This window comes from Magnolia sinica, chromosome 1 (genome assembly GCF_029962835.1).
Source record: "Magnolia sinica isolate HGM2019 chromosome 1, MsV1, whole genome shotgun sequence".
Taxonomy (NCBI): domain Eukaryota; kingdom Viridiplantae; phylum Streptophyta; class Magnoliopsida; order Magnoliales; family Magnoliaceae; genus Magnolia; species Magnolia sinica.
In genome coordinates this window covers 121,468,683-121,494,171 of record NC_080573.1, presented here as the reverse complement: position 1 = coordinate 121,494,171, position 25,489 = coordinate 121,468,683, and the positions used below count along the sequence as shown (strand labels likewise).

Below are 25,489 nucleotides of genomic sequence, written 5' to 3'. Positions count from 1 at the left end.
TTATATCACTACGTTCAGAGACTTTTGTGGCCACTTTGAGGTTGAAATGAATGCAATTCAGTCAGGTTCGGCCAAGGCCTTTGTAGCAGAGACCCATAAGCAGAAAGCTAACAAGAAACAATTCAAAGCTCGTAAGAAGGTGAAAAATAATAACCAAGAACAGAAGTCCACAGCACCTCCTCCAAATCTCAAGAAGGGGAATGGAAAGAAGAAACAAAAAAAGACAAATGTAGTCTGCTTTGTCTGTGAAAATTCTGGCCATTATACTCGGCAATGTATCCATAAAAAGAGGTAATTTCTCAGTCACTAGATACTTTGTATGTAGGCGTTTGTTCTGAAATCCTTTCCGTTGATACTATATCTAACGAGTAGATTTTGGACTCAGGCGCAATAAAGCAGGTGACATGAAATCGTCGAGGACTCGAGGAATTTCGGCCTGTAGCCAAGGGAAGTTACAAGGTGTGTATGGAAAATAATGTTGTCAAAGACGTACTAGGGATTGGCGTTTTCCATCTCTTTACGCGCATAGGACAAACAATAATCCTCTGTGATACTCTTTATACACCAGGGATGTATCGGAATTTAATTTCTGTTTCTAGGTTCTTATTTGATGGTTTTGATATTCTATTTTTCGAGACAAGAGTTTCTTTAAGACTGAATAACCTCATCTTTGCATGAAGAAATTTAATTTCAGATTTATTTATTCTGGACGTATATTATGATAATGTCTCTCTTGCTTTATCTGCTATGTCGAATGAAATTGTAATATCTGAATCTCAAAAATAGCACGCGAGGTTAAGGCACATAGGAAAGTATTATATGACAAGACTAGTACGTTCTGATTTATTAGACTCCTTATCCAAAGTTGATTTGTCATTTTGTGAACATTGTGTGTCCAGAAAGACTTCGAAGAAACTATTTTCCAAAGTGGCTAGGTCCAAGGGCACACTAGAGATAATCTATTCAGATATCTGTGGACCCTTTAATGTACATGCTAGAAACGGATGTCAATATTTTATCACTTTTATTGATGATTACTCGCACTATGGATGTGTATCTCATCTCACATAAATCTGAGGCTTTTGATTGTTTTCTTAAATAAAAAGCTGAGGTGAAAAATCAGCTTAAGAAAAAGATTAAAATCCTTCAATCTGATAGAGGTGGCGAATATACATCTGAAATGTTTAAATTATATTGTGAAAATGTTGAAATTATTCGATAGTACACAATGGCTTACACTTCACAACAAAATGGTGTCGCAGAGAGAAGGAATAAGACATTATTGGACATTGTTAGATCGATGATGGCACAAGCAAATCTCTCTACCACATTCTGGGGAGACGCACTGTTAACAGCCGTCTACGTCCTTAATAGAGTCCCATCCAAATCCATTCCTAAGACCCCATATGAGATGTGGTCTGGAAAGACTCCTTCTCTAACCAACCTATGCCCTTCGTGATCTTTGGGATATGTTTTGTTACCTACTCCACATAGAGGTAAACTTGATAGTAAAACCATTGAATGCATGTTTATAAGGTACCCTATGCATTCAAAGTGATACGTTCTAGTTTATGAGGACCATGGACGATGGATTGAGATAAAATTCCAAGACATGACCTTCGTTGAAGATAGATATCCCAACAAAATGAAGCAAAAGGCTCCAATAGAACTTTTTTAAATACCCAATGTATCTCAGAAGAGTGGGAGTTCTGCTTCTCATGGTGATGATGCTCCTACAGTTCATCAGGACAGTGGGAGGACATCTCAGCAGGCTCCTGAGTTACGTCGAAGCGAAAGAGGATTGATTCCCCGAAAATACTTCGATATTGAGGGACAAATATTCTCTTGCATTGCAGTTGATGATAATGAATCTGATTCGTATCAGGATGCATTATTATCTTCTAACTCGGCCGATTGGGTGAATGCTATAAACGAAGAGATCGCTTCCATGGAGAAAAATAAAGTCTGGGAACTTGTTAATTTGTCTTCCAATTGCAAAGTGATAGGTAATAAATGGGTGCTAAAGATCAAAAGAAAGACAGATGGTACAGTAGACAAGTATAAAGTATGATTAGTTGCTAAAGGTTTTACACAAAAAGAAGGCATTGATTACAAGGAGACCTTTTCACCTGTTACAAAGTTCTCCTCAATCAGCATGATCTTGTCCATTGTCGTAAGTTTAAACTTAGAGTTATATCAGATGGATGTAAAGACTACATTCTTAAATGGTGACTTGGATGAAGAGATATACATGCAACAGCCGATGGGTTATGTGGACAAAAAGTATCCAAAGAAAGTCTGCAAGTTATTGAAATCTATCTATGGGCTGAAGCAATCTTCAAGACAGGCCATCACAACTTTTGGATTCACGATGAGTGAAGAAGATCACTGTGTATACATGAAACGGTCTGAAAAATCTTTTCTGATACTATCTCTATATGTAGATGATATCTTGTTAGCTGGTAATGACATACAATTGTTGATATTGACTAAAGATTGACTATTCTTGAACTTTGAGATAAAAGACCTCGGTGAAGCCAACTTTATTCTTGAGGTCAAAATCATCAGGGATCACCCTAAGAAATTTTTAGGCTTGTCTCAAGCAACCTATATACAAAAGCTCTTAGAGCGGTTCAGGATGGAAAATTTAAAAGCTGTTGAAAACCCTATGGATAAAGCTACCAAGCTAAACAAGAAATCGTATCCCCAGACTGAAGGCTGAGAAACTAGCTATGTCCTCAGTACCTTATGCAAGCGCAGTAGGGAGCTTAATGTATGTTATGCTTTGCACCAGACCAGATATTAGCTATATAGTTGGCATAGTCAATCGTTATCAGAGTAACCCGGGATAGTCTCATTGGCAAGCCGTCAAATGTATATTCTGCTATCTCAAAGGAACAAAAGACCTAATGTTCTGTTATGAAGGCACAAGCCTCGAGCTCAAAGGATATTCTGATGCTGCTTGGGGTAATGACGCCGATGAGGGAAAGTCTACTTCAGGGTATGTATTCTTACTCGGAGGAGGAGCTATTTCATGGTCGAGTAAGAAACAGACATCTACAGCTCTTTCATCTATGGAGGCTGAGTACATTGCATATTATGCTACAGTTCAGGACTGTGTATAGGTTCGCAGATTTCTATTGGGTCTGAGTGTTGTACCAAGTGTACGTCAGCCTATATCGTTGAAGATAGACAATACTTCTGCCATTGACTTGGCAAAGGACCCTAAACACCACTAAAAGTCTAAGCACATTGAGATCAAGTATCATTACATCCGTAATAAAGTGAGAGATAAGAAGGTCGCCCTCAACTAAATTCCTACGAAGGAGATGCTGGCTGATCCTATGACAAAACCTATAGCTAGAGATCTATTTCAGGTTCACGTCAGGCAAATGGGATTGAGGAAAGTTTGACTAATGTACTTGTTTTGTAATACATTCAATCTTTCATTAACGAATAATATATTCTATTTATTCAGTATTGAACACTAATATAAACTAGGTAAGTAGATCATCAGCATTTACCTTGAGATCATGTAGGATTTCTATTTTTATCGGTAGGCCGGTCACCCACTCGCACAGGTTGACCAACCTTGAATGTACAAGAGAGGTACATTTGGGGCCATATTTATATATTGAGATATGAACTTCTCTTTATTTTAAATAGTAGAGGATGAGGATATGAGTGAGTCGTATCCGCCTACAATCTTTCAAGATTGAAGATGAGACTGATAAAGGCGAATAACATAATCGAACCATTCTTCTTTCATGTGATCAATGTTATGGCCTAAATTTAAAGTCAGGTTATGAGGTTATGAGATGAGTCGTACCTCATGTAAAATGACCTGCGTATTGTAAACCCGACATTCACCTAATATTATCTACTTTATGACGTGGATTGTAGCCATGTGCTGAGACCTTTTACCTAAAGATTGCTTTAATTCAATCTAATCATTGCAACGTACGGGTAGTCAGTCCCTTAAATGACTCTTTGTGTCCTTAGCTACCCTCCTCTTGTGTATATGAGGATGAGATTGAGTGTCGCTAGTTTAATGTACTATGACGAAAGGTCCTTGATGGGCCAGACTCAGTTATGCTAGGAAAGCAGCTTGATTAATTCTAAATTACACATCTGCGTGGGGAAGATCCCATGACAGCTACACCAAGTTTCTAAAACTATAGATACACACTTGAAAACTTATCCACAAGCAATATCGAGTTATTTTTATTAGACTTTTACAAATAATATTTTTCTTAAAAAGCATATATATATAAGTATTGCTTTGAATTGGTTTTAGTCGAAATTTGTGAAAAATCAAGTTTTTAGAATAACTCGATAAGTTGGATAAGTACATATGTTGGCCGAGTACTCTAAACCAAGAGTTAACTCCATCCAGTGTGGTCATGCGGACTAGGACAAGCATTGCAAAGCTTGGGTTATTGAGTACTAGTTAGGCGTTCACTTAGTACTTAAGCACCTGGGAGAAGATTATGGTGATCCAGCTGGTCCCACGTCTCTGATTCTTTTGATCGTGATGTTAATTTGTTCTTTGATTGTTATTAGGAGAGTTAAATGGATAAATTTTTATACCTATCCTATAATGTGATTGAGTAGGAGATGTTAGACCTAGGCCAGTGGGGCCCACCGGTGAGCAATCACTAGTGGGTGGGTCCCATAAGTTTAGGCTTCTTACGGCCTCTTCCTTTTCTATTATATTTCAAATTCATCTTTGAATTTGATTTTAGATGGGAGATAGGGATAAGACCGGATTATCTAGTCTCAACCAATCTCTCATTCTTTCCTATAAAAGGATGAGATTCTCTCCTGTAAGTGACATGATAAGTAATACCGAGAGTATATGGAGAGAGATATAATGTGCACAGTACTTTGTCCATTTTAGCTTGACCTTGGGACGATGTAATCCATATATCGCAATCCGGGGCCACCTATACCGTAGGATCAGAGGTGTGAATAGATCCATCTGCTCCAGTAGTAGATAAGCAGACCGTTGGAGTATTAATCTTCTGCTTTGGGAGGGTTCTAAAACTCATGTAGACCGTCAGATCTTGAGGGCTCACCTTCCGCGCTTCCCTACACTCTTGTGTTACCCACCATCAGTGGTAGTCAAATATCTTCCAAAATCTCTCATCTAAATTTCTTAGATATAAAGTGGACAATAAACTATCCGCTTGCAGTCCACAAGTTGGACATGTAAGATTGTCCAATGAAGGAATATTTTGGTGACGCAAATTATACATGGTCTGGCACATTAGTTGAATAGTCTTGATCATCAAAAGTTGGGCCCGAATTAGATTGTTCAAAAATATATAACATATAGAATTATAGATTACATGTGCATGAACCATGGTGTTCTACTAAAATAGTAAAAGGTTGCCTAAGAGAACAAACACATGAGATAATAAATTCAAGGACAGTTAGGATTAGATGATTCTAACTGATATAAAAAAATTTACCCCACAATTATCCCTCATCTTCTTTGTGATTTATAATAAAAAAAAAAATATTAAAAAAATAAAAAATAAAAACACTCCACCATGAATATCCAAACAACAAAACACGTCTAGCCCATAGAAATCAACAAAACTCTTTAATATAAGATCTCTATTAAAAAAAAAAGAAAAAAAAAACGGTTATAACTACCTTCCTTCTCCACCTTTAAAAAATAATAATAATAATAATAAATTAAAAAAAATTAAAAAAAAATAATTAGAGTATCATCTACAATATTTATCGGTGAATATCTTTAAGATGGTATAATATAGATCATTAATCCAAGTGCAAATAACAAAGAAGGACATTTATAGCATCGTGATCAAATGGTTAGGATAGAAGTCATCAAATGGTTTTCCATTGTTTTTTCTTTTCTCTTGGTTTCTTTCTTTCTTTTGTTTTTTTTTAATGAGATTGCCCAAGAAATCTTATTATTGGGACATTTAAGTCCTTCCAAATCTGGTAATTTTCTTCCCATGAATGTAGAGCATGCTGTCTATTTTTCTCTTAGCCGTCAACATTTGTCCACAATTAGAATAGTTGGGAACATCTATTCCCGGAGAAGATCATGAATTCAAGGCATGATGCGGTGGTAGAGATGTTTCCATGACAGGGTTCACTAGATGGATAATCCCAATCAAAACACCCAATGGAGGAGAGGGCAACAGAGATGTGTGTAAAACAAAGAACAAAATCTTATTTTGACTTGCAGAAAGACATTTACGCCATAGAACGAGGATTATGGTTGTATCATATGAATCAATGGTTTGGCTTTATGGTAATAAACTGATTAAATAATCAGATTGATTTATCAATTTGATTTTTTTTAATGCATGTATTGTTAATACACACATTTTAACTTCCACATATACCATCTCACCTTTCCTTCCTTTTAAAAAAAAAATTATTATTATTTTTTATGCTAAGTAAAGACCAATTCTGTACCCACCAATTTTTATTTTTATTTTTAAATTTATGAGCAGGATGAATTGTCCTATCTATGAGATGCATACCACGTTTTAAGGTGTATAACTTGCCACAATTTGGTGTGTTATCTAATACTTATCAATGCATTAGGAAAGCATAACATTATCATACTATTGAAAATCTATTGTAGCATGTGTATGATCTTGGCCAATCATTAAAAAAAAAAGATTAATAATAATAGGCCACTACGAAACTTGCAAGAGTCAATAAATGGCCTTATCTACATAACATGTGAACCATTTCACACTAAACCTAAATATGTATGGCCATGGTACACTTAGTTACACTATCATATCTCTAAATAATTTTCCAAACTCAAATTCGATTTCAAGATTGTTGGTATATTGAGTTTGGAAAACCATTTAGACAAAATAAATTTAAATTGAGAATAAGAGAAAATTTATCGATTTATAGAAGTCGAGGCATGACGTGAGTCACTCAGCTTGAAATCGAATTTGCTCCCCTTGGACAACGTCCCAAGTGCAACAGGTTTCCAGAGCAATCGACTTCTAGGATACAATGACTATGACCCGATCTCAGTGGTGCAGTCACTGTACACGGGCTCGAACCACTTGTAGTGTTAACTCGAACTAGAAAATACTTCAACACGTTTTTTAAGAGAAAACATGATTTTCTAATACATTATAAAATCAAAGTATAAAAGTCTATTTATAGACTTTGAGAAGACACCCTTAAGGGTGTAGAGACACCTTTTAAAAAAGGGTTGTAACTATTGGGTTTAAAACTAATTAGTGCGACCCTTAGGCTTAAAAAGACATAACTTTTCAAAATAAAATATGAAAGGATACAACCTTTCAAATTTATGTGAAAAGACACATCCGTAGGGCATGTGCTCACCTATAGCCACAACCACGGCCGGTCCCAACGGAAATTTTTGAAACACTAAATTATTTTTAAATAATTTAAAATACAACAATAAGCTAGTAAATGAATTGAATACAATTCTCAGGTAGTGATTGAGCATTAATTGGCCACACAAGTTTTGAATCTAGCTGATATTTATATTATCACTTCATCCAAGTTCATGTGACATAATCAATGGGCTGGATTGCAAATAAAAATTACAAAAACCTTACCGTGGACCCTACGAACTTTTTAACAACAAGGTGTTCGGTCACCAATGTTTTCTATAGTATGGTCTTCTTGAGATTTGGATATTCTTTATTTTAATTTGGGCTCATGCCTTAAAATGATATAGAAAAACAAATGGACAACATGGATATAGAATAGATACATCAAGGTGGGTCTCGTGTTAGGGTGATAATGTCTAAATATTACACATTTATTCTCTCAATTGCATTAGTTTTCATGCGTTTAAAATACTTAACTGATTAATTAACATATATTTTGTACATGCTAGATGATCTGAAAAATAAATATGAAATCATGCTTAAGAAGGGGAATTAAAGTTCAAAATATTAATCAAGAGAAGACTTGGAGACTTAGATGTCACTAATGAAGAATTTACATGCCAAAAATCCAAGAAAATCAAGTATAAAGGATGAAGAAATGACTGAAAAATCACAAAGTACAATAACAGAAATAACAGACTGTTCGATCTCACCTGAGGCTGGTTTGGTCTGATCAAAAGTGTACAGAACAATCTAGTGAGAAAGTGTGAGTTTTTCTAGTTAATTCGACTCGACACTTAGTGCCGACCGAAGCAATGTTCGGTGCCACTGAAGGGGAGTTCGGTGCCACTGAAGGAGACTTCAGTGCGACTTAAGGGAGACAAACTTCAGACATATTTTTATGAAATTCGGTTGCAGTCGAAGGTATCTTCGGCTGGACTCAGTGCAACCTCGGTATGACCGAAGGTGACTATCGATGCAACCAAAGCATAATATAAGTACGTAAATTTGAAGTCGGTTATATATTGGTGTGAACTTTTCCTATTTATAAGGATATAAGCTGATCTAAGGACAAATTAGGTCTTGGGAGATAGCTCTAGGAGTGGCGGAGCTTCTTCGAAATCAGCATTCTTTTTCAATCATTCGATTCTAGTTTGTTTCTCCATTTTTTATTTTTTTTTAGATTTGAGTCATGCTTGGCTAATCTCTTAGATAAGGCTAAGGGATGAACATTTTAATGAATATTTGATAGTTAATTCATTTTTTCATTGAAAGTTAAAATATGATTGAATTCCTACATCGCGGAAAGAATCAATTTGTAAAGCGATTTTACACATTTTAGTTTGTTTCTCCAATTTGTAAAGGCCAATTCAAAATTCAGGTTGGTCACGCCACGTGATTTTACACATTTTAGGCATGATTTTACAAGGTGTGGTCCACCTGAGTTTTGGTCCTTTAGGATTGGCCTGATTTTTGGGCTCCAAGGAGAACTCGAGGGAGCGGACATGATGGATAGAGTAGATGTCATGCAAACGTCGCGGTGGGGCCTACACACAAAAATAAGCTTATTCTACAATTGCATCAGATCCTCCAATGCATCTTAGGATTTATGCTGATGCTGGAGAAATGTTCCGGTGCTCCTTCAGCACTAGTTACATGTGGATGCTTTGGACAGTCTGATCAATCGATCTCGACTGATCATTACACTCATTTTTTTGGGATTATTTGTCGGGAGTAATTTTCCATAAATGATCTTGATCATCCATTTAATAGGCCCTTGATCAGATGGTTAGAATAGGTGCGATGTTTGAACAGCGGCCCATGATGCTGGACGGCTTTAATGGACATTCCCATGAACCAGTAATAGTACTATTACGTTATAGTGCATCATCTCTCTTTATGTTGAATTAGCAAATGTGATATTGAACTGAAATTGCAAAGCAGTTTTAGAACTTATGGTGTATTTGGTTGCACCAATTTTCCTTAAATATCATGCAATTCTCCACTAAATTAGACTTATTGATCAAGAAGTATCAAGAAATTTCAATATTTGGTGCAGCCAAACACACCCCTAGTAATGACATATTACCACCAATACACTAGTTTTTCTTCTATAAAGGAGAAATGATAGCATACAGACAAGTACCACAACTAGAGGCACGTGTGCGACCTCTCAAGAGCATAAGGTGGGTACCATCACAATCAGTTTGGTGATCTCCTTACACCCTTTAGAGAAGCTGCGATGGGGTTTTAACTTCTATCGGTGGTGTTGGTTTGGGACCCAGCTCTAATTTATAGTCGAGAAGGCAGAGGAGTTTTAAACCCATCAAAACTCCTCTCCCTGCTCTGAATTGGTAATCCTAGTTCTATCAAGACACTGTGAGTATCATAGTAGTAGCACACCACCCCTTACACAAATTCTGGATGTATCACAACTTAGTGAGGTCCACTGGTGCACCCGATCATATCATCCAACCCTTATGACAATCCAGACCGTTGATCAATAAGGCCCGCCTTATAGAGTTTTTACGATCCATTCTTCGGCAGGCCACAGATGTAAGAAAACATGGGTGTTTTAAAAGAAGAAAAGCTGGCCGAATGTCCCACATTCAACTTATACCCGAGTGAGCCTGATTTTCTTTGCCATGCCATTGCACATTTCCGGCCCACACTATGCAGCGCTCAGATGGCACATGATTTAATTTCCATCATTGGATTCAAGGACCCATGTAAAAAAGAATTCTCGTCTGAAGGAAATGAAATGATATCCCACCCTCAACAAGTCAATTCAAATCAACAGAAATTACATACCCCAAAAAACACATTATTCAATTCCTTCAATCACAAGTCCACACCAGAATACAAATGTGGAATGTTTATAATTCTCAAGCCTACTAAATACCCCCTATCTTCAGAAAACCCATTCAAGTTGCAAGTGCAACACCATTAATCAACCCCTATACAGAAAAGAAGAAAACTCTTTAACTTTTTCCCTACTGTGACTAGCTTTAAAAAGCAAAAACAATGGCAGACTGACCTTGCTGTAGCAGCCCAAAAGATCAACCCACCCAATTTATAAATAATAATAATAATAAATAACAACTGATACCTTCATATCAAATTTTATCAGCAAGATACCTCACAAGAAAATCAATTGGCTTGTTGGTACTGAGTTTCTGCACATCCTGACACCTAACCTTGAGGCGGACCAAGTAGTCGGTCGCAATCCAAGCGAAGCTAAGACGAATGGGAATCCTATCTCCATCAGTTTGTTTCAAAGCCTCAGATTTTTTGACCCACATTGGGTGGTATGTTACTTGGTACCATGCAGACGCCTTCTGTTCATACAATGTATTCTTCTCATCATCAGTGAGCTGTTGTTGTTGCAAAGACAGTCCAGTATCCTCGAAAGCCCGTCTGAATTCATTGTGGAGGGCAGTGTAAGCCTGCCTCAGCCTCTCTCTCAGATCATGTAGCTGCCGACTGCTGTCTTTCGGCATTGACCAAGTGTGCCCAGTCACCACCTCCTCCTCTGTGCTCACGTCAAACTGTCCCATAAGAGCATTCAACTGCCCATCATATGAGCACTTGTAACTCCACGCATCCAACAGAAAATCTTTCGATCCTGGGATTTCAAGATCCTTGTCGTAATGTATGTCTTCAGGGGCACATTTCGGCTCCTCCAATGCATCATCTTCACCTGAAATGTCTTTGATTATACGGTATAGCTTGCCCAACACCTTGTTGGACTTGTAGGATTGGGATTCATCTTTGCCCATGAAGTCTGGGTAGATTTTGGCCTTGAGTTCCTGTGGAATTGTTACGTACTTGCCGGTTTTGGGGAAGTCGACAGCCATCGCTGCCAGCTCTGCCAGTTTAAGACACTTCTCATCAAATGCACCATCGTCGCTGAGATCGGCATGGACCACATGGGCATTGCAGATGACACCAAGATTCTCATTCACCATGTTTCTAGCAAAGAACTCAATTATATCCTGTGGAATGATCATGAATTTGCACCATTATCATTTATTATGGAATGACTTGAGGAATGTAGTGACCAGACAATTCTCAGGAAAATGATTAAAGACTGGGAATTCTAGGTTACAGATGCAGTCCAGATGATATTTAAAGAAGGTATTGCCAAATAGATAATTGCAGAATTCCCAAAAGTAGAATCAAGATGCTAAAATCATAAGCCAAATAGAATCTTGGAAAGGATTGGCGAATGGTAACATCATGCAGAATTCTTCAGAATATTAAATAAGACATTAATATAAGGGATTTTCACTGGAAAATTCTTCAGGAATTCTGATTTTTTCAAAAGATCAAAGATGCCTTGGAATACGCAAGGGGTATATATGGGATCCAACACTCCAACATGTGAATCTCACCATGCTAATCATTCAAACAAAAAAAATCAGGCAAATCCAACCATCAGGTTAGACACTAAAAAACCTCCAGGTTCTCATGTGGCCCACCTGATCATTAGATCAGTTTCATTATCGATTTGTATGGTCATCATAGTGGTATGCACCCGTTGGATAGGTTGTATACAAAATCCCAATTTCAAGGAATTGGTTAAAATCCTGGAATTATGACTTCTGTAAGTTTCAGTTCCTGAAATCACAACTTTTATGTTTGGCCAACCTTAAACTCCATTCCTGGAACCAAAATCTGTCTGCTTGGACCTGGAACTCTTTTCCAGGAATTGAATTTATCTGGATATATTTATTTGAAAATCATTATTAATCATTTTTTTTTTTTTTTTGGGTGGACTTGGAACTCTTTTTGAGGAATCGAATTGCTCTATATAAATCTATTTGCAAACCATTAGACAATGTGATTGACAGTCATGAAATTATAATTTATGAAATATGGAAGCCCACATCAATCAGAGCTTTAGCATCCGCACAAATTCTAGTTTGCCAGATGTGTGAAAAAAATCCAATGGTTCCATCAGGTGGAGCCACACAGTATTATTGATTACATGAGAAAGTCTCCAATCACAATCCATCATGTGGGTCCCACTTTTATTTCCCACCTAATCATCCATTCATTGACCAAGGAAATGGTGGTCCATATTGACTATATTGGGAAAGGTCTGATCATTGATCTAGACCATCCATACCACCTTTGATATCTAATTGCTGTCAAAAATCACTTTGATCAGATAAACCTTACCATCTAATCAGTGGCTAGTTAAATAGGCAATCCATATTGATTATACTACAAACAATCCAATCAGTGATCCAAACAATTATCATGTGGTTCCTTCCAATCTATCTCAAAAATAAACCTGATCAAATGATCCTAACCATCCAATCAATTGCTAGAGAAATGGGCGGCCCATATTAATGGTCAAATCATTGAGATAGATAATCCATCATGTGGTCTCACTTTTGATTCCCATCCCTCTCAAAAAAGTTAGGCAGTGATGACCACCCAATCAATGACTAGGGACATGGATGGCCCATAATCACTATACTATGAACAGGCCGATCATTTATCTAGATCATTATCATGTGTCCCACCATCGATTGCCCGTCAGTCTCAAAAGAACACTTTGGTTGATGATCCAAACCATCCAATCACTGGCTAGGTAAATCGAAGCTCCACATTAATTTTACTCCAAATATTCCAACCATTGATCTAGACTACCCATCATGTGGCCCCACCATTGATTGCGCATCCCTCTCAAAAATCTCATCAGTCAGATTACCCTAACCATCAAATCAATGGCTAGGGAAATGGATGATTTTTATTGATTATAATAAAAATGGTCCAATCATTGATCTAGATCATCCATCATGTGGCTCCCACGTTTATTGCCCACCCCTATCAAAATATCTCTGGAAGGATGATACCAATTGTCCAATCAACAGCTAGGAAAATGAACGATCCATATTGACTGTGCTAGAAACAGTTTGATATTGTTCTCGCTCATCCATCACATGGGTCCTGCCTTTGGTGGGACTAGGATCATGTGACCAGTGGAATTTTTTAGCTATAGGACCCTTAATGTTAGTGCCACTTACAGGGCGTTTGGATTGTAAGTTACTTTACATAACCTACTTATATAAGTTTAAAAAGTTACTTATTGGGTGGTATCCAAACAGGCCCTTAGCGAGTGGTGTGTTTGTCATCTATGCATCTCACAGAGAATTGGTGGGGTTGGGGGGAGCTCCTTGGAGGAAGTCAAGTTCCTAGAATTGAAATAGCACCTTTTCAAGAAAATTTGAAGTTCAAACTTTCCTAAGAAGTATTTGCTAAAGGAACCGAATGCTCCTATCGAGCTAAACACATTCTTTTAGGAATTTCAGAATCTTAGTTCCTTGAACCAAAGATCTTGGATACCAAAAGGGCCTTTTTTTTGGGATAAACTAATTGAACTGTAGGATTTCAATTATGAATTGTGTGGTTCTAACAACATTGATGCAGTGCCTAGTCACTTCTTGTATTTATGAAATCTGCATATTTGTAATACCCTGAAAAAAGCACTTCTTGTGTTTACAAAATAAGATCTAGGTATTTGATATCAACGAAAACGACAGCGTGGGATTCAAATAACAGTTATGCATGCCTGTGCCTACTGGATAACAGGTTTGAAAGCATTATTTCGTTTAAGTTCTAGGATTATCTCAGTCATGGTTTGTTTCTCACTTAACAGTTGCATTTCAAAATGTACCCTAAGAAAATGGAAGAAATGAAAGCAAATTGCTAATCAGATGGATGAATAAGTTGATGTTTAAGCATGTCATGTGCATTGGTAACAACTTGTGATCTTCTCTCAAAGGTTTTGTTGGCAGAACTTCCACTAGTTTCTCTCCTCTAGGCTTCTATCAGTGTCCAATAAGAAAACTCTTCAGGTCTTGGACTTTCCTAGGGTTCGCTGCTAATTCTCCCACACTGTTGAACACCAAAATGGGAGTATTGAGTAATAAAACAGGATTATTCATGGGAGTTATGCTGGAAATACACACCTAACCCTGTCTTCTTAAGGATTCCTTTAAGAAATTTTTGTTAGAGTAAGCTTATATATGTCTACAGGTTCTGCTTGAGCACAAACACTTTTACAATTCGAGATGGGAAATGGCATAGAAAGATTCCTTCACTGTGACAACAACATTGTAGGCATACAATACACTAAAAATAACTGGGCGAAACTTCCAATTGTTCTTGGAGGTATCCATATACTTCCAAAACTTCAATGCCTTGGAACAAATGAGTTAAAAGAATTTTCTTTTAATGGTGTTATGTGAATTAAAAAGAATAAAGAATATACATATATAATTAATTTTTAAAAAAAGATCAGAAGAATGTCCAAAATAAACAGAACATCCACCAGCAAGGAAGAAATGGATTTAAGGGTATTAGCATAATTACAACTTCTCTTTTCTGTTTTTAATAAAATCACCAATTCACCATTACAGATTAAAAGGTTCTTGTAATTAGAAAGGCTACAGTGCTCGACAAAGAAGACTAGACACCACAGGCACAAACGCACAGCCAGAGTGTTAAAAAATAATTAATGGACTAATTAAAAAATCTCAACACCCCACGAACCTCTCTTGCATTAAAAATAAAAATAAAAAATAAAAAATAAAAAATAAAGGAAAATACCAATCTTCAATTGTCAATGCCACTGTTTGAATAGGACAGTGTTTAATTGTGAATACTAGTCTACAAGCAGCGTAAGGAAATCAAAGAACATACAAGAAGTGGCAGGAAATCACAACACATAAAAAGCAGGAGTGCAACCAAAAAAAAAAAAAAAAATGTAGAGTAGAAAATCAGCTACTTAAGGAGATGAAGTATCAATTAACTGTGACAATTAACAGTGGGAAACTGGGAATGGCAGCCTTGAAGAAGAGTCATGCAACCTTACTTACATAGCTTTAAGACATATTGTCAAAGATAACAAATGAAAGGTAGAGCGAAGGATGAAGTAGGTGTAATTTTATTTTTTTTCAACAAGGAGTGGGTGTAAATTTTAAGATGGCACATTTCCACCTTCCACCCGTGTAACGGAAGCATTTCTGTGAGTTGTGATCTATAACTCTTTTCAGGAATTTCATCTTGTGCAAGCCAGCCTTGACCATTTAGGATTTCAGAAGCATGAATAGCTTCTCTAGCAAATGATGCATCCAGACCACCAGCAATGCATGTGTACGAAACGATGTCCAGATTGAACTAAAATCATGCATGTTCAGTCATGAGAAGAATGTCCAATTGGACTGTGGAACCCACAGTCCCAACCTGAGAGCTTTGTTCACCTGTCAATCCAACTGTGGACCCCACAGATCCAATCAACATATTAGGAAGTAGCACTTCAGAGTTTGATCCTGTCAGCCCAAATTGATTGCATGTATGAGCATGCAATCACAACAAGCTACCTTAGATTATATCTGGAAAACTTGAAAGTTTGGCTTTCTTTAATTTGACTGAAACTAGAGTCCTTTTGCTAGTAATTAAAGCTAAAAGAGAGTAAGCAAAACCTCTAATTGTCATCAAGCCAATATTACAAATGAATCAGCAAACCTTGATTTGTAAGGAATAAACTTTGAGAAACCCAAAAAAGCAATTATGAGAAATAAACATAGAGCTTTCTGGACTAAAAATTAAAGAGTATGAAAACTTGAAAGTTGGGCTTTCTTTAATTTGACTGAAACTAGAGTCCTTTTGCTAGTAATTGAAGCTAAAAGATAGTAAACCTTGATTTGTAAGAAAGAAACTTTGAGAAACCCAAAAAAGCAATTATGAGATATAAACATAGAGCTTTCTGGACTAAAATTAAAGAGTATAATATAATATTAGCATTGAAAAATAACTGGACAGTTTTTGAGCAGAATAGATGGGATTACCGGATGAGTGACGTTGTGCTTCTTCTCTTTAACTTCTGCAGGGGTATAATCCATTGGCAATGAGCTCATCTTGCTTGGAGGTATGAGATTTTCATCCCATGTTGCAAAGTAATGATCTCCATCTAAGTCGCTTCCGGATGCCTCATCTGTGTGAGGCCTTTCTCCTTTCTGTGGGAAAACCAAACAATCCACAAGATGATGCAGGCCAGGCACATCAACTGCTTCCAAAATGCGTATGTCTCCTGGGTGAAGACATGGGTTCTTAGCTATGGCCACCATCCCTGTGATTACTTTTAGGTTCTTTGTTGTCCCAGAAAATCTTGAACCGTGCTTTATAAAGCAATTTTCTAATGTAGGGGTTGATGCTTGGATAAAGCACTGGCGATGTTCAAGTACCCCTAGTTCATCCATGCAACCAATCAATAATCTTCCTGAAGGAACAAATATTCTTGCTCTCCACAAAAGGTCTACTAGCTGGGCAGACCTTATGCAAGATAGAATCCCTCTCAGGTGAGGCTCTGTTGCAGGATTGAAACCAGCACTCAGCATCATGGCAGCACTGTACCCCTGCTCACCATATGATGTGGTAACGACCTCGAATGCCACATCGGTGTTCTTGAGAATCTGGTTAAGCTTACAAACCATTGAATGCTGCATTCTCATGAACACTTCATCAGGAACACCCAATGCCGAAAGTAATGTCACAATCTGTCGGTTCAAGAACCCTGGCTGGAACTTTGTCCATTGGATGACTTCAAGTGTTGTATGATTAGATTTGAATTTTTTCATGCTCGGTCTAAAGGAGAGCCGTTTCCCATCACCATCTCCAGGCCAGCAAGCTACCACACCCTTGCAACCAGCATATCTGATTTGATATGCACAAGGGGGGTTGCCTGTGAGTTGCAATTTCTCTGCCACTTCCATAACTAGATCAGGTGTTATCTTCCCAATCCCATCGGAGAACTTATACCCGTTCCGCTTAATATCAGGAAGTGACATGTTGACTTGCTCAAATGGCACATCAACCGTCGCATAAGTCGCTGAGAAACATTGTCCCATCCTTGCTGCACATTTCGCAACATTTTTGTTATAGAATTTTCCCATCCAACTCGTGATTGTAGTTACAGTAATGTTCTCATCATCAGCAAAAAACCATGCCGAACTGTCCCTCAACTGATTTGGAGTGAATGCAAGAAAAGAGTACTTCCGTCCACACAGATAAAAGCCATCGGTGAGAATGTCGTTCGCCCTTTTAAACACCGTGGTATTCTGCTTGAAAGATTTTGAAGTGACATCCTTCACAATGGGCGCAATGTAATAAGAAAAAACATTAGAATTCAGCTTTTGCATGCCTTCATCCATGAAAGTAACCCTCAGGAACCTATCAGCAACTTCTTTATACTTCCGAAGAACCCTGTTAGAAACCTCCACCTTCGGAGGGAGACAATAAGCCCGGGTGGGGGTTATGACAAACCTTCGCACCTCAACGGTAACATCAGAAACTCTATTGCTCTTGAGAAGTTTGGGGTTATTCAACAGCCATTCTTGGACAAGCTTCAGCCTTTCACAAGCATCAAATACCGGGTGCTTGTATGCATATATGTGATGCAGCGATGTGATATTCACGACAGCATTCTGGTTTCTCAGTAACCCAAAGAACTCTTCAGACAACTGATGCTGATTGAATATACCTTTGTGGACCAATGCATTTACCAAGAACATCACGTCGAAGCTTATGCCCTCCTTATACCGAATACAGAAAAAAGAATCGGGCATGGGTGCACCAAATTCAGGCTCATCCCGGACTGTGAGTGGACCCTTAGACCGGTATTCAGAAATCCTCCGTTCCCTTAGATATGACAGGGCCTTCTCCAGCTTAGCTCCAAAGCGAGGCGATATGGAGATTTTGAAAGAATTACACCTTCCAATGGCTCTGCTGGAGGTGAAATCTGTGGTCCTGATCCATGGATCCTCATCATCTAACAGATTATATGGAACAGAGACATAGACGTCGTCATCTGCCGTTCTATAATAAACACGAGGAGATGAAGTCAGCTGTAAGAGCATCAACAATGCTGCTCTATCCTTGTACAGTTTAATCTCAGCAATCTCTCTCACCAGGAACTCCACCTTGAAATCGCATTTAATCACCGAGTGTTTTTTTGTGGACTTCAATGAGAAAGCAGTCTCCTTAGTGAAAAGGATCTTGCAGGTGCCATCGAAGGGATCAACTAGGAAATCAACACCGGAATCAGGTCCCTTCCAACCAACCCAGAACTCATCCCTGCTAAACAGAGCCCCAATCTCAGCACGAACATCAGAGAATTTAAAAGGGTCCATTATCCGCCTCCGCTTAACTCGGAAAGAACTCTCGCTCCCACAATTCACCTTCAGAAAACGGCCCTTCAGGTTGAGCTGACAACGGCCTGCAGCATCAGACGCCTGGGTTGCCGCTGAGGGAGAGGCAAAATGCACGAAGGCATGAGGCTCAACCCTATCATAATCATCGTTCCTTCGGATGTTGGAGATGTCGGTGATATCATAATTCGGGTAGGACTCAGGTGGAGTCCAAGAAGTCTTTAGTCTGCACCTCCAAACCAGCCCAATTTTGCGCTCTAAGAAATCCGTGAGCTCTTTTGCAGTGACCTGATTATCGAATCCGCCGAAACTGACCTGGGTAACTATCAACTCCTTTGACTCGTTTACAGTTCCCTCCGACCCCATTTCTTTCAACTGTAAATTGAAATCTTAGAATTGAAGATGATAATCAAGTCCCTTTCTCAACTCTCAGCTTTGTTTCTTCGTATTCTGAAATCTGAAGAATAAAAAGGTTGTATTACAATCAAGATTGATAAAATCCTCAGATTTCTTGAATTCGAAGTTAAATTCAATGATAAACTCACAAAATCTAAGGTGCATTTGGTTGCATCGAATTCGAATGGACCGTTAGCTAGAACGACAGGTAGTAAAATCAGGAACTTCGCCAGCGTACCTTCTTGGGTTAATTCCGTAGGCTGAGATCCACCCCGTCCATCAGGTAGGCTGTCTCATTTTAACCACTGATTCTAAAAATCATGATAATGCAAACCTCAGGTAGGTCACACCATGGGAAAAAGTTAAGATGGGACGCTCACCATTAGTTTTGTACAGGGCCCAATGCAATACAATCCGTTCATCTGGTTTTCTTTCAACAGGATGAAAGAATTATCCAAAAATGACAGTAATCCTCGCGATACGCGACTACTCCCTATTGGGAAAACGAAACTAGGTGGGCCATACCACGTGAATTTAAAGGTTTTTGGTATAATTTTTTTGGGGTCTCACACCAGTGTTGAATTAGCCTTTTTGAAGGGTGGTCTACCTGATAAACGGCGTGGATTTCATGCACGTTAACCCGAGTTGTACGGACGCGGATTGCCCCAGTATCCAGCTGGGAAGGGGCAAGAGCTTGGAATGTCCACCGTGATATGCAGGTATTATCCACACCGTCCATCAATTTTTTTTCTTATCATTTTAAGACATAAGCCTAAAAATGAGTTAGATTAAAGGATCAAATGGACCACACAATGGGGATTAAACTTTTACCGTTGAAAACTTCTTGGGGGCGACAGAAGTTTTGAATGGATCTGATATTTGTGTTTTATCTCCATCAAGGTCTATGTAACTTTATGAATAGGTTGGATGGCAAATAAACATTACGGTGGGCTCTAGAAAAGTTTCAACGGTGAGAATCGTTATCACCACTACTTCCTGTGGTGTGGTCCGCTTGAGCCTTGGATCTGCATATGAAAAAAATGGATGGACGGTGTGGATAAGACCCGTACATCACGGTGGCCACTAAAACCTCCTGCCCGTTCCCAGTTGGAGACGGGCGGAGATAGGAGACGCAATCCGCGCCCGAGTAGTACATAGCAAGAGGTACACGAGCCTTTTGCACAGATAAAAATATATTTTGGGAGCGGATCGCCTGTGCCCCGGGCACACAGATATCTTTGTGCTCGGGTCTGTGTGGGGTCCACAAAGATGTCCTCGGAAATCCAATCCGTCCATCTGTTTTGAAATACCACAATAGGACAGTAGTAAAATAAGGCATATCTAAAACTCAAGTGAGCCATACCAACAAAACAGTGGGAACAGCAACGTACACCGTTGAAACTTCCTAGATCTTACCATGATGTTTATATTCCATCCAAACCATTCACCGAATTACCACTAAGATAAACTGTAGGAACAAATATCATCCTGACATGAGACTTCTGTCACCACCAGGCGTTTAATCCCCACTGTTTTCTATGGTATGGCCCGTGGTCTTAAAAAATAGATTAACCATCAGTATGAACCCCACGCAACTCAGGGCACAGAGATATCTGTGTGGAGTCGCAGCAATCCGCTCCCGATTGCGCTGATAAATTTCAATCAGGCGTACGACCCCGACTACATGAAGTTCCTGCGGTCGGTCGGAAGCTAGGTGGGGCCCATCGTCATGTTTGTGAGGAATCCACCCCCGTCCATCCGTTATATATAGCTCCTCGTAAGGCATGAGTCCAAAAATGAGATAGGCCCAAGACTTAAGTGGGCCACACGACAAGAAAACGTGTGAGGGAAATGCTTACCGTTGAAAACTCATCGGGATCCACCCCCACTGTGATGTAAGTGTTTTATCCATGCCGTTAATCGTTTTTCACGGATCATTTTAAGGTATGAGAAAAGAAAATTTTAAGTATGTTCACAGCTCCAGTGGACCAGACAAAAGGAAGCTGCAGTGATAATGACACTCACTGTTGAAACCTTTCTAAGGGCCACTGCGATGTTTTTTCTCCATCCAACCTATTCATAAGGTCATGCATACGTGGATGAAGTGAAAAAACAAATATCAGCTTCATCCGAAATTTCTCCAGCTCCCAAGAAGTTTTTAATGGTGGACGTTCAATCCCAAATTTGTGGTCCACTTGTTCCTACCTATATTTTTGTATTATGCCTTAAAATGATCCAAGAAAAACGATTAACGAAGTGGATAAAACACTTACATCAGTGAGCCCCACAGAGCCCCGCTCGGACGGATTACCGTCCGGGCGGGGGTAGGACGCAATCCGCGTCCTGTTCATATGCCATCCAAAACGTTAATAACGTCATTCCCATCTACTGAAAAGCCAGAACTATTAGCCTGATTCAAAACTTCTTTGAACCCGCGAATGTTTCAACGGTTGCCATTCATTCCCCACTGTTTCCTATCGTGTGGCCCAATTGCGTTTTGGATCTAACTCATTTTTTACCTCGCAAACATCCCGGTGGGCCCCACCAAACTTCCGACCGCAGGTGTCGCAGGCCGTCAGCCTCCGCAAAAATCTACTCCCATCAAAACTAAAATCACTGCATTTTATGAAAATCCAATTATCTATAAACCAATTCCCCCATTAAATAGTAAAAAATCCCGACTTAAATGGAAAAAAAAAAAAAAAAATGCCATCTGATACATCTTACTCGGATAATTTGAAAAAAAAAAAAACTTACATTTGCAAGAATATGGAAACGGAAAAAACCCCTGAAATTCAGAGTAGAAGAACCATAATTACCGGCTCAGAGAAGAAGGAATTCAATAAACGATCGAGATTTCTACGGTCTTCGATTCCTTCAACAAATCATCTACAAAATGAAAGAAACAGATACGAAATTTCGATGGATCTCTCTTTAGCTTGCTTGGAGTCGAAGCTTTTTGACTTGGGGGGTCGCAAGGACGCGGATTCCCTGCCACCCCCTTGTGTTGCATGAAGTTATGCGAACATGAGCATGGTGGGGCCAAACGGTAATGTTTGTTAGAAATCCATTCAGTCCATCCATTTTGTCTGCTCATCTTAATACAAAGACCAAACAATGATTCAGATTCAAAACTCAGATGGGCCACACGAGTAGAAAAAGTTAGTAGAGAAATGTCTATTGTTTATTGTTGAAACCTCCGGGAAGTCCATCCAAACCGTTAAAAAGGTCATTCGTACTCGGATGAACTGAAAACATACAAATATTATCCTGATCCAAAACTCCTGGGCCACGAATTTTTCAACGGTGAACGGTCAATCTTCCATCGTGGCCCTTTTGAGTGTTCGATCGCCCTCATTTTTGGCTTGATGTCCTAACATGATCTGAAAAAACGGATGGACGGGGTGGATTTCTCATAAACGCTATGGTGAGCCCCCCAACCTTCTGACTGCACGAACTTTCTACGATGGCAGGCAATCCGCGTACGAGTGGGACCAGATGGTCGCTTTCTCTGTGTATACGGACGAGGCCGACCGAATCTCGCTAACATGCACCTTCGGTGTCCGTTCGGGTGGCCTCTAGCTTGCTAAGATTGGAGGGAATGCCATTCACGCGGGAGTGGATTAGGAACGTCCCTGTCCGTTGAGCCCAACTTGATGCATGTAATTTATATCCACTCCGTTCATCCGCTTTGAAAACTCATTTTAGGGCAAAAAACAAAAAATGAAATAGACCTAAATCTTAAGTGGACCACATTGTAGGAAACAGTGGTGATAGAACATGTACCATTAAAACTTCCTGAACACGGAATGTTTATTTATCCAATATGTTAAACTGGGATTTGATATATATATATATATATATATATATATATATATATATATATATATATATATATATATATATATATAGTAATGGTATCCTGCAAACCATCCAGCAGGTTACTTGGTGCGGTTTAATTCCCAACACAGGTCTAATTCCCAGCGCCAATAGGAAATCCACGCCGTCCATCCATTTTTCAAGCGTATTTTAATGGTTAAGATAAAAATTGAATCATTTTCAATGCTCAAGTGGACCACAGGACAGGAAACATTGGGAATAATAATTTCCACCGTTGAAACCTTTTTAGGGTCCATAGTGATGTTTATTTGTCATCCAACCTGTTCGTGAGATCACACAGATATGGATATAGACGAAAGGAAAACACAAATATCATATTGATCCAAAACTTGTGAACCCCAAGAAAATTTTTAACGGTTGACATTCAATTCACATTGTTTCCTGTGGTGTGGCCCACTCGAGCTTTTTATATACTGCATTTTTGGGCTTAAGCCTTAAAATTATCTGTCAAAATGAATGCAAGGAGTGGATGGAATATATAAATCACGAAAAGCCCCATGGAGTTTACTCAGTACGCAGTCCGCTTCCCCACAGGAGACAGGGGCACGGATGGGCTATTGATAGGGTGAGTAGTGACGTCACCAAATTTTGTGGCCCTGCCATGATATATGTTTTGTATCCACGCCTTCCATCCATCTGGAGAGATCATTTTAGAGTAATATCCAAAGAATGAGTCACATCAAAAGCTCTAGTGGACCCCACCACAGAAAACAGTGGCAAGAATGATGCCACCATTAAAAAATTCTAAAGGCCACAAAAGTTTTCGATCAAGCTTATATTTGTATTTTCCCTTCTTTAATGTCTTTGTTAACTTTTGAACAGATTGGATTTTGAAAAAAAAAAATCATGGTGGGCTTTAGAAAGGTTTCAACGGTGGGCATCAATCTTACCGCTGTTTTCTATGGTGGGGTCCACTAAAGCTATGGATCTTCCTCATTCTCTGGCTCATAACTTAAAATAATATCTTCAAATGGATGGACGTTGTAGACACAACACGTACATTATAGTGAGGTACACAGAACTTGGTAGCCTACCGTGGGAATTGGACCATACCAAGGTAGCCTGCGGGATGGTTCGCTTGAGACCATTAATATAGAGAGAGAGAGAGAGAGAGAGAGACCGCACCAAGGTAGCCTGCAGGATGCTTGAGGTTGATTTGCCGCGGTAACCTCAATTCAAATTCTAAACTTAGACATAAAGGAGAGAAATAAAATAAACTCGGTCCAAGGCTTTTTGAGGTCAACAAAAACTTTCTAACAGTCAATCACCGCTGCTTTATCTGGTGTGGTGCACACGAGATTTAGATCTACTTCATTTTCCTATATGTCCGGAGATGAGCTAGGAAAACAGATAAACTGCGTAGATATACAATAAAACATCAAGGTGGGCTTTACTTCAGGCCAGCCCATGATGAATGAGGCCGGGCCATCACAGCGGGAATTGAATGCCTACGGTTGAAAACTTCTTGAGGTCTCAGAAGTTTAGGATCAAGGTGATATCTGTAGTTTCGCTTCATCCATGTCTATGTGACCTCATGAACAGGTTGGATGAAAAATAAACATTACTATGGGCCCTAGGAAGTCGGTGACATGTGGTGTGGTCCACTTGAGCTTTGTATGTACTTCAATTTTGGAATATTAATGCGTAAAATAAGCTAATAAAACGGATGGACGGTGTGGATAAGACACATACACCATGGTGGGCCCCACGGTTTCACTCAGTACGCAATCCGCGTAGTCTCCAGTGGAATTTTTCTTATTGAATCTGACCCAAGGCATGTTTGTGTCCGTCCTTTTGCAGGCTACAGTAATTCTTCAAGAAGAATGCTACAGTGTACTCGCTCGCATCAGCTAGACTGGGCTTCACTGCACATGTGCTGAAATGGCATGCACGTCTGCGAGATCCAGGCCATTGATGAGGTAGGGCACACTGTGAGCATACCTTGCCAGAAAAATAAGGATAGTCCAATCATCATATATATATATATATATATATATATATATATATATATATATATATATATATATATAGTTAGCATGTTAGTACACCCACTGTCAGTTCACACTTCACTGTTAGCCATCCCACTAGGGAATCGATACCAAGATCTCATTGTTGAAACGAGGTATCTTTCACTCAGTCTACCACTTACCACTTCGAGCTATGGATCTGGGTGTGTCCAATCATCATTCGGGGACCACTTGTATGAGGAAAATGGGCGATTGACAGAAAAGTTTCAGCAGTCTATTTTCAATGGACAGATGTAGCCTACCTGATGCTTGGACTCACCTTTTATGGTCTAGAACATTATCATCACGGGCCTCAATTCGTCAGTACCAAGCAGCCATCTTCGGTACAAAACTGTTATATGCAAGTTTCTACTTCGAGGCCTGTTCTCTACAATTATATGGTAGAATAAGCCTATTCTACAATTTTGTGCGGACCCCACCATGGTATGGAGTCCACATCCATTCCGTCCATAAGGTATGCCCCTTATATTTCACACCGTCTCCCAAATTTGGGACGATCCAAAATACAGGTGGATCACACCACAGAAGACACTTATGATGAGAGACACCCACCATTAAAAAACCTTAAAGATTG

The 25,489-nt window shown here is 39.0% G+C and overlaps 1 protein-coding gene across 1 annotated transcript; it reads right to left on the bottom strand.

Moving 5' to 3' along the window:
• Positions 1–10,157: 10,157 nt before the first annotated feature.
• LOC131256365 (RNA-dependent RNA polymerase 6-like) lies at positions 10,158–21,946 on the bottom strand. The gene is made up of 3 exons (XM_058257303.1): positions 21,808–21,946; positions 16,235–19,049; positions 10,158–11,365 (listed from the first exon to the last, which is right to left on the bottom strand). The coding sequence occupies exons 2-3, from the start codon at positions 18,956–18,958 to the stop codon at positions 10,487–10,489; spliced, it is 3,603 nt and encodes a 1,200-aa protein (XP_058113286.1). The 5' UTR covers positions 18,959–19,049; positions 21,808–21,946; the 3' UTR covers positions 10,158–10,486.
• Positions 21,947–25,489: the final 3,543 nt, after the last annotated feature.

Coding starts and splice junctions, on each gene's coding strand:
- LOC131256365 (XM_058257303.1), bottom strand. CDS start 18,958: ATGGGGTCGGAGGGAACTGTAAACGAGTCAAAGGAGTTGATAGTTACC. Junction 11,366..16,234: donor AGCACAACGTCACTCATCCG/GTAATCCCATCT, acceptor ATCATTCCACAG/GATATAATTGAGTTCTTTGC.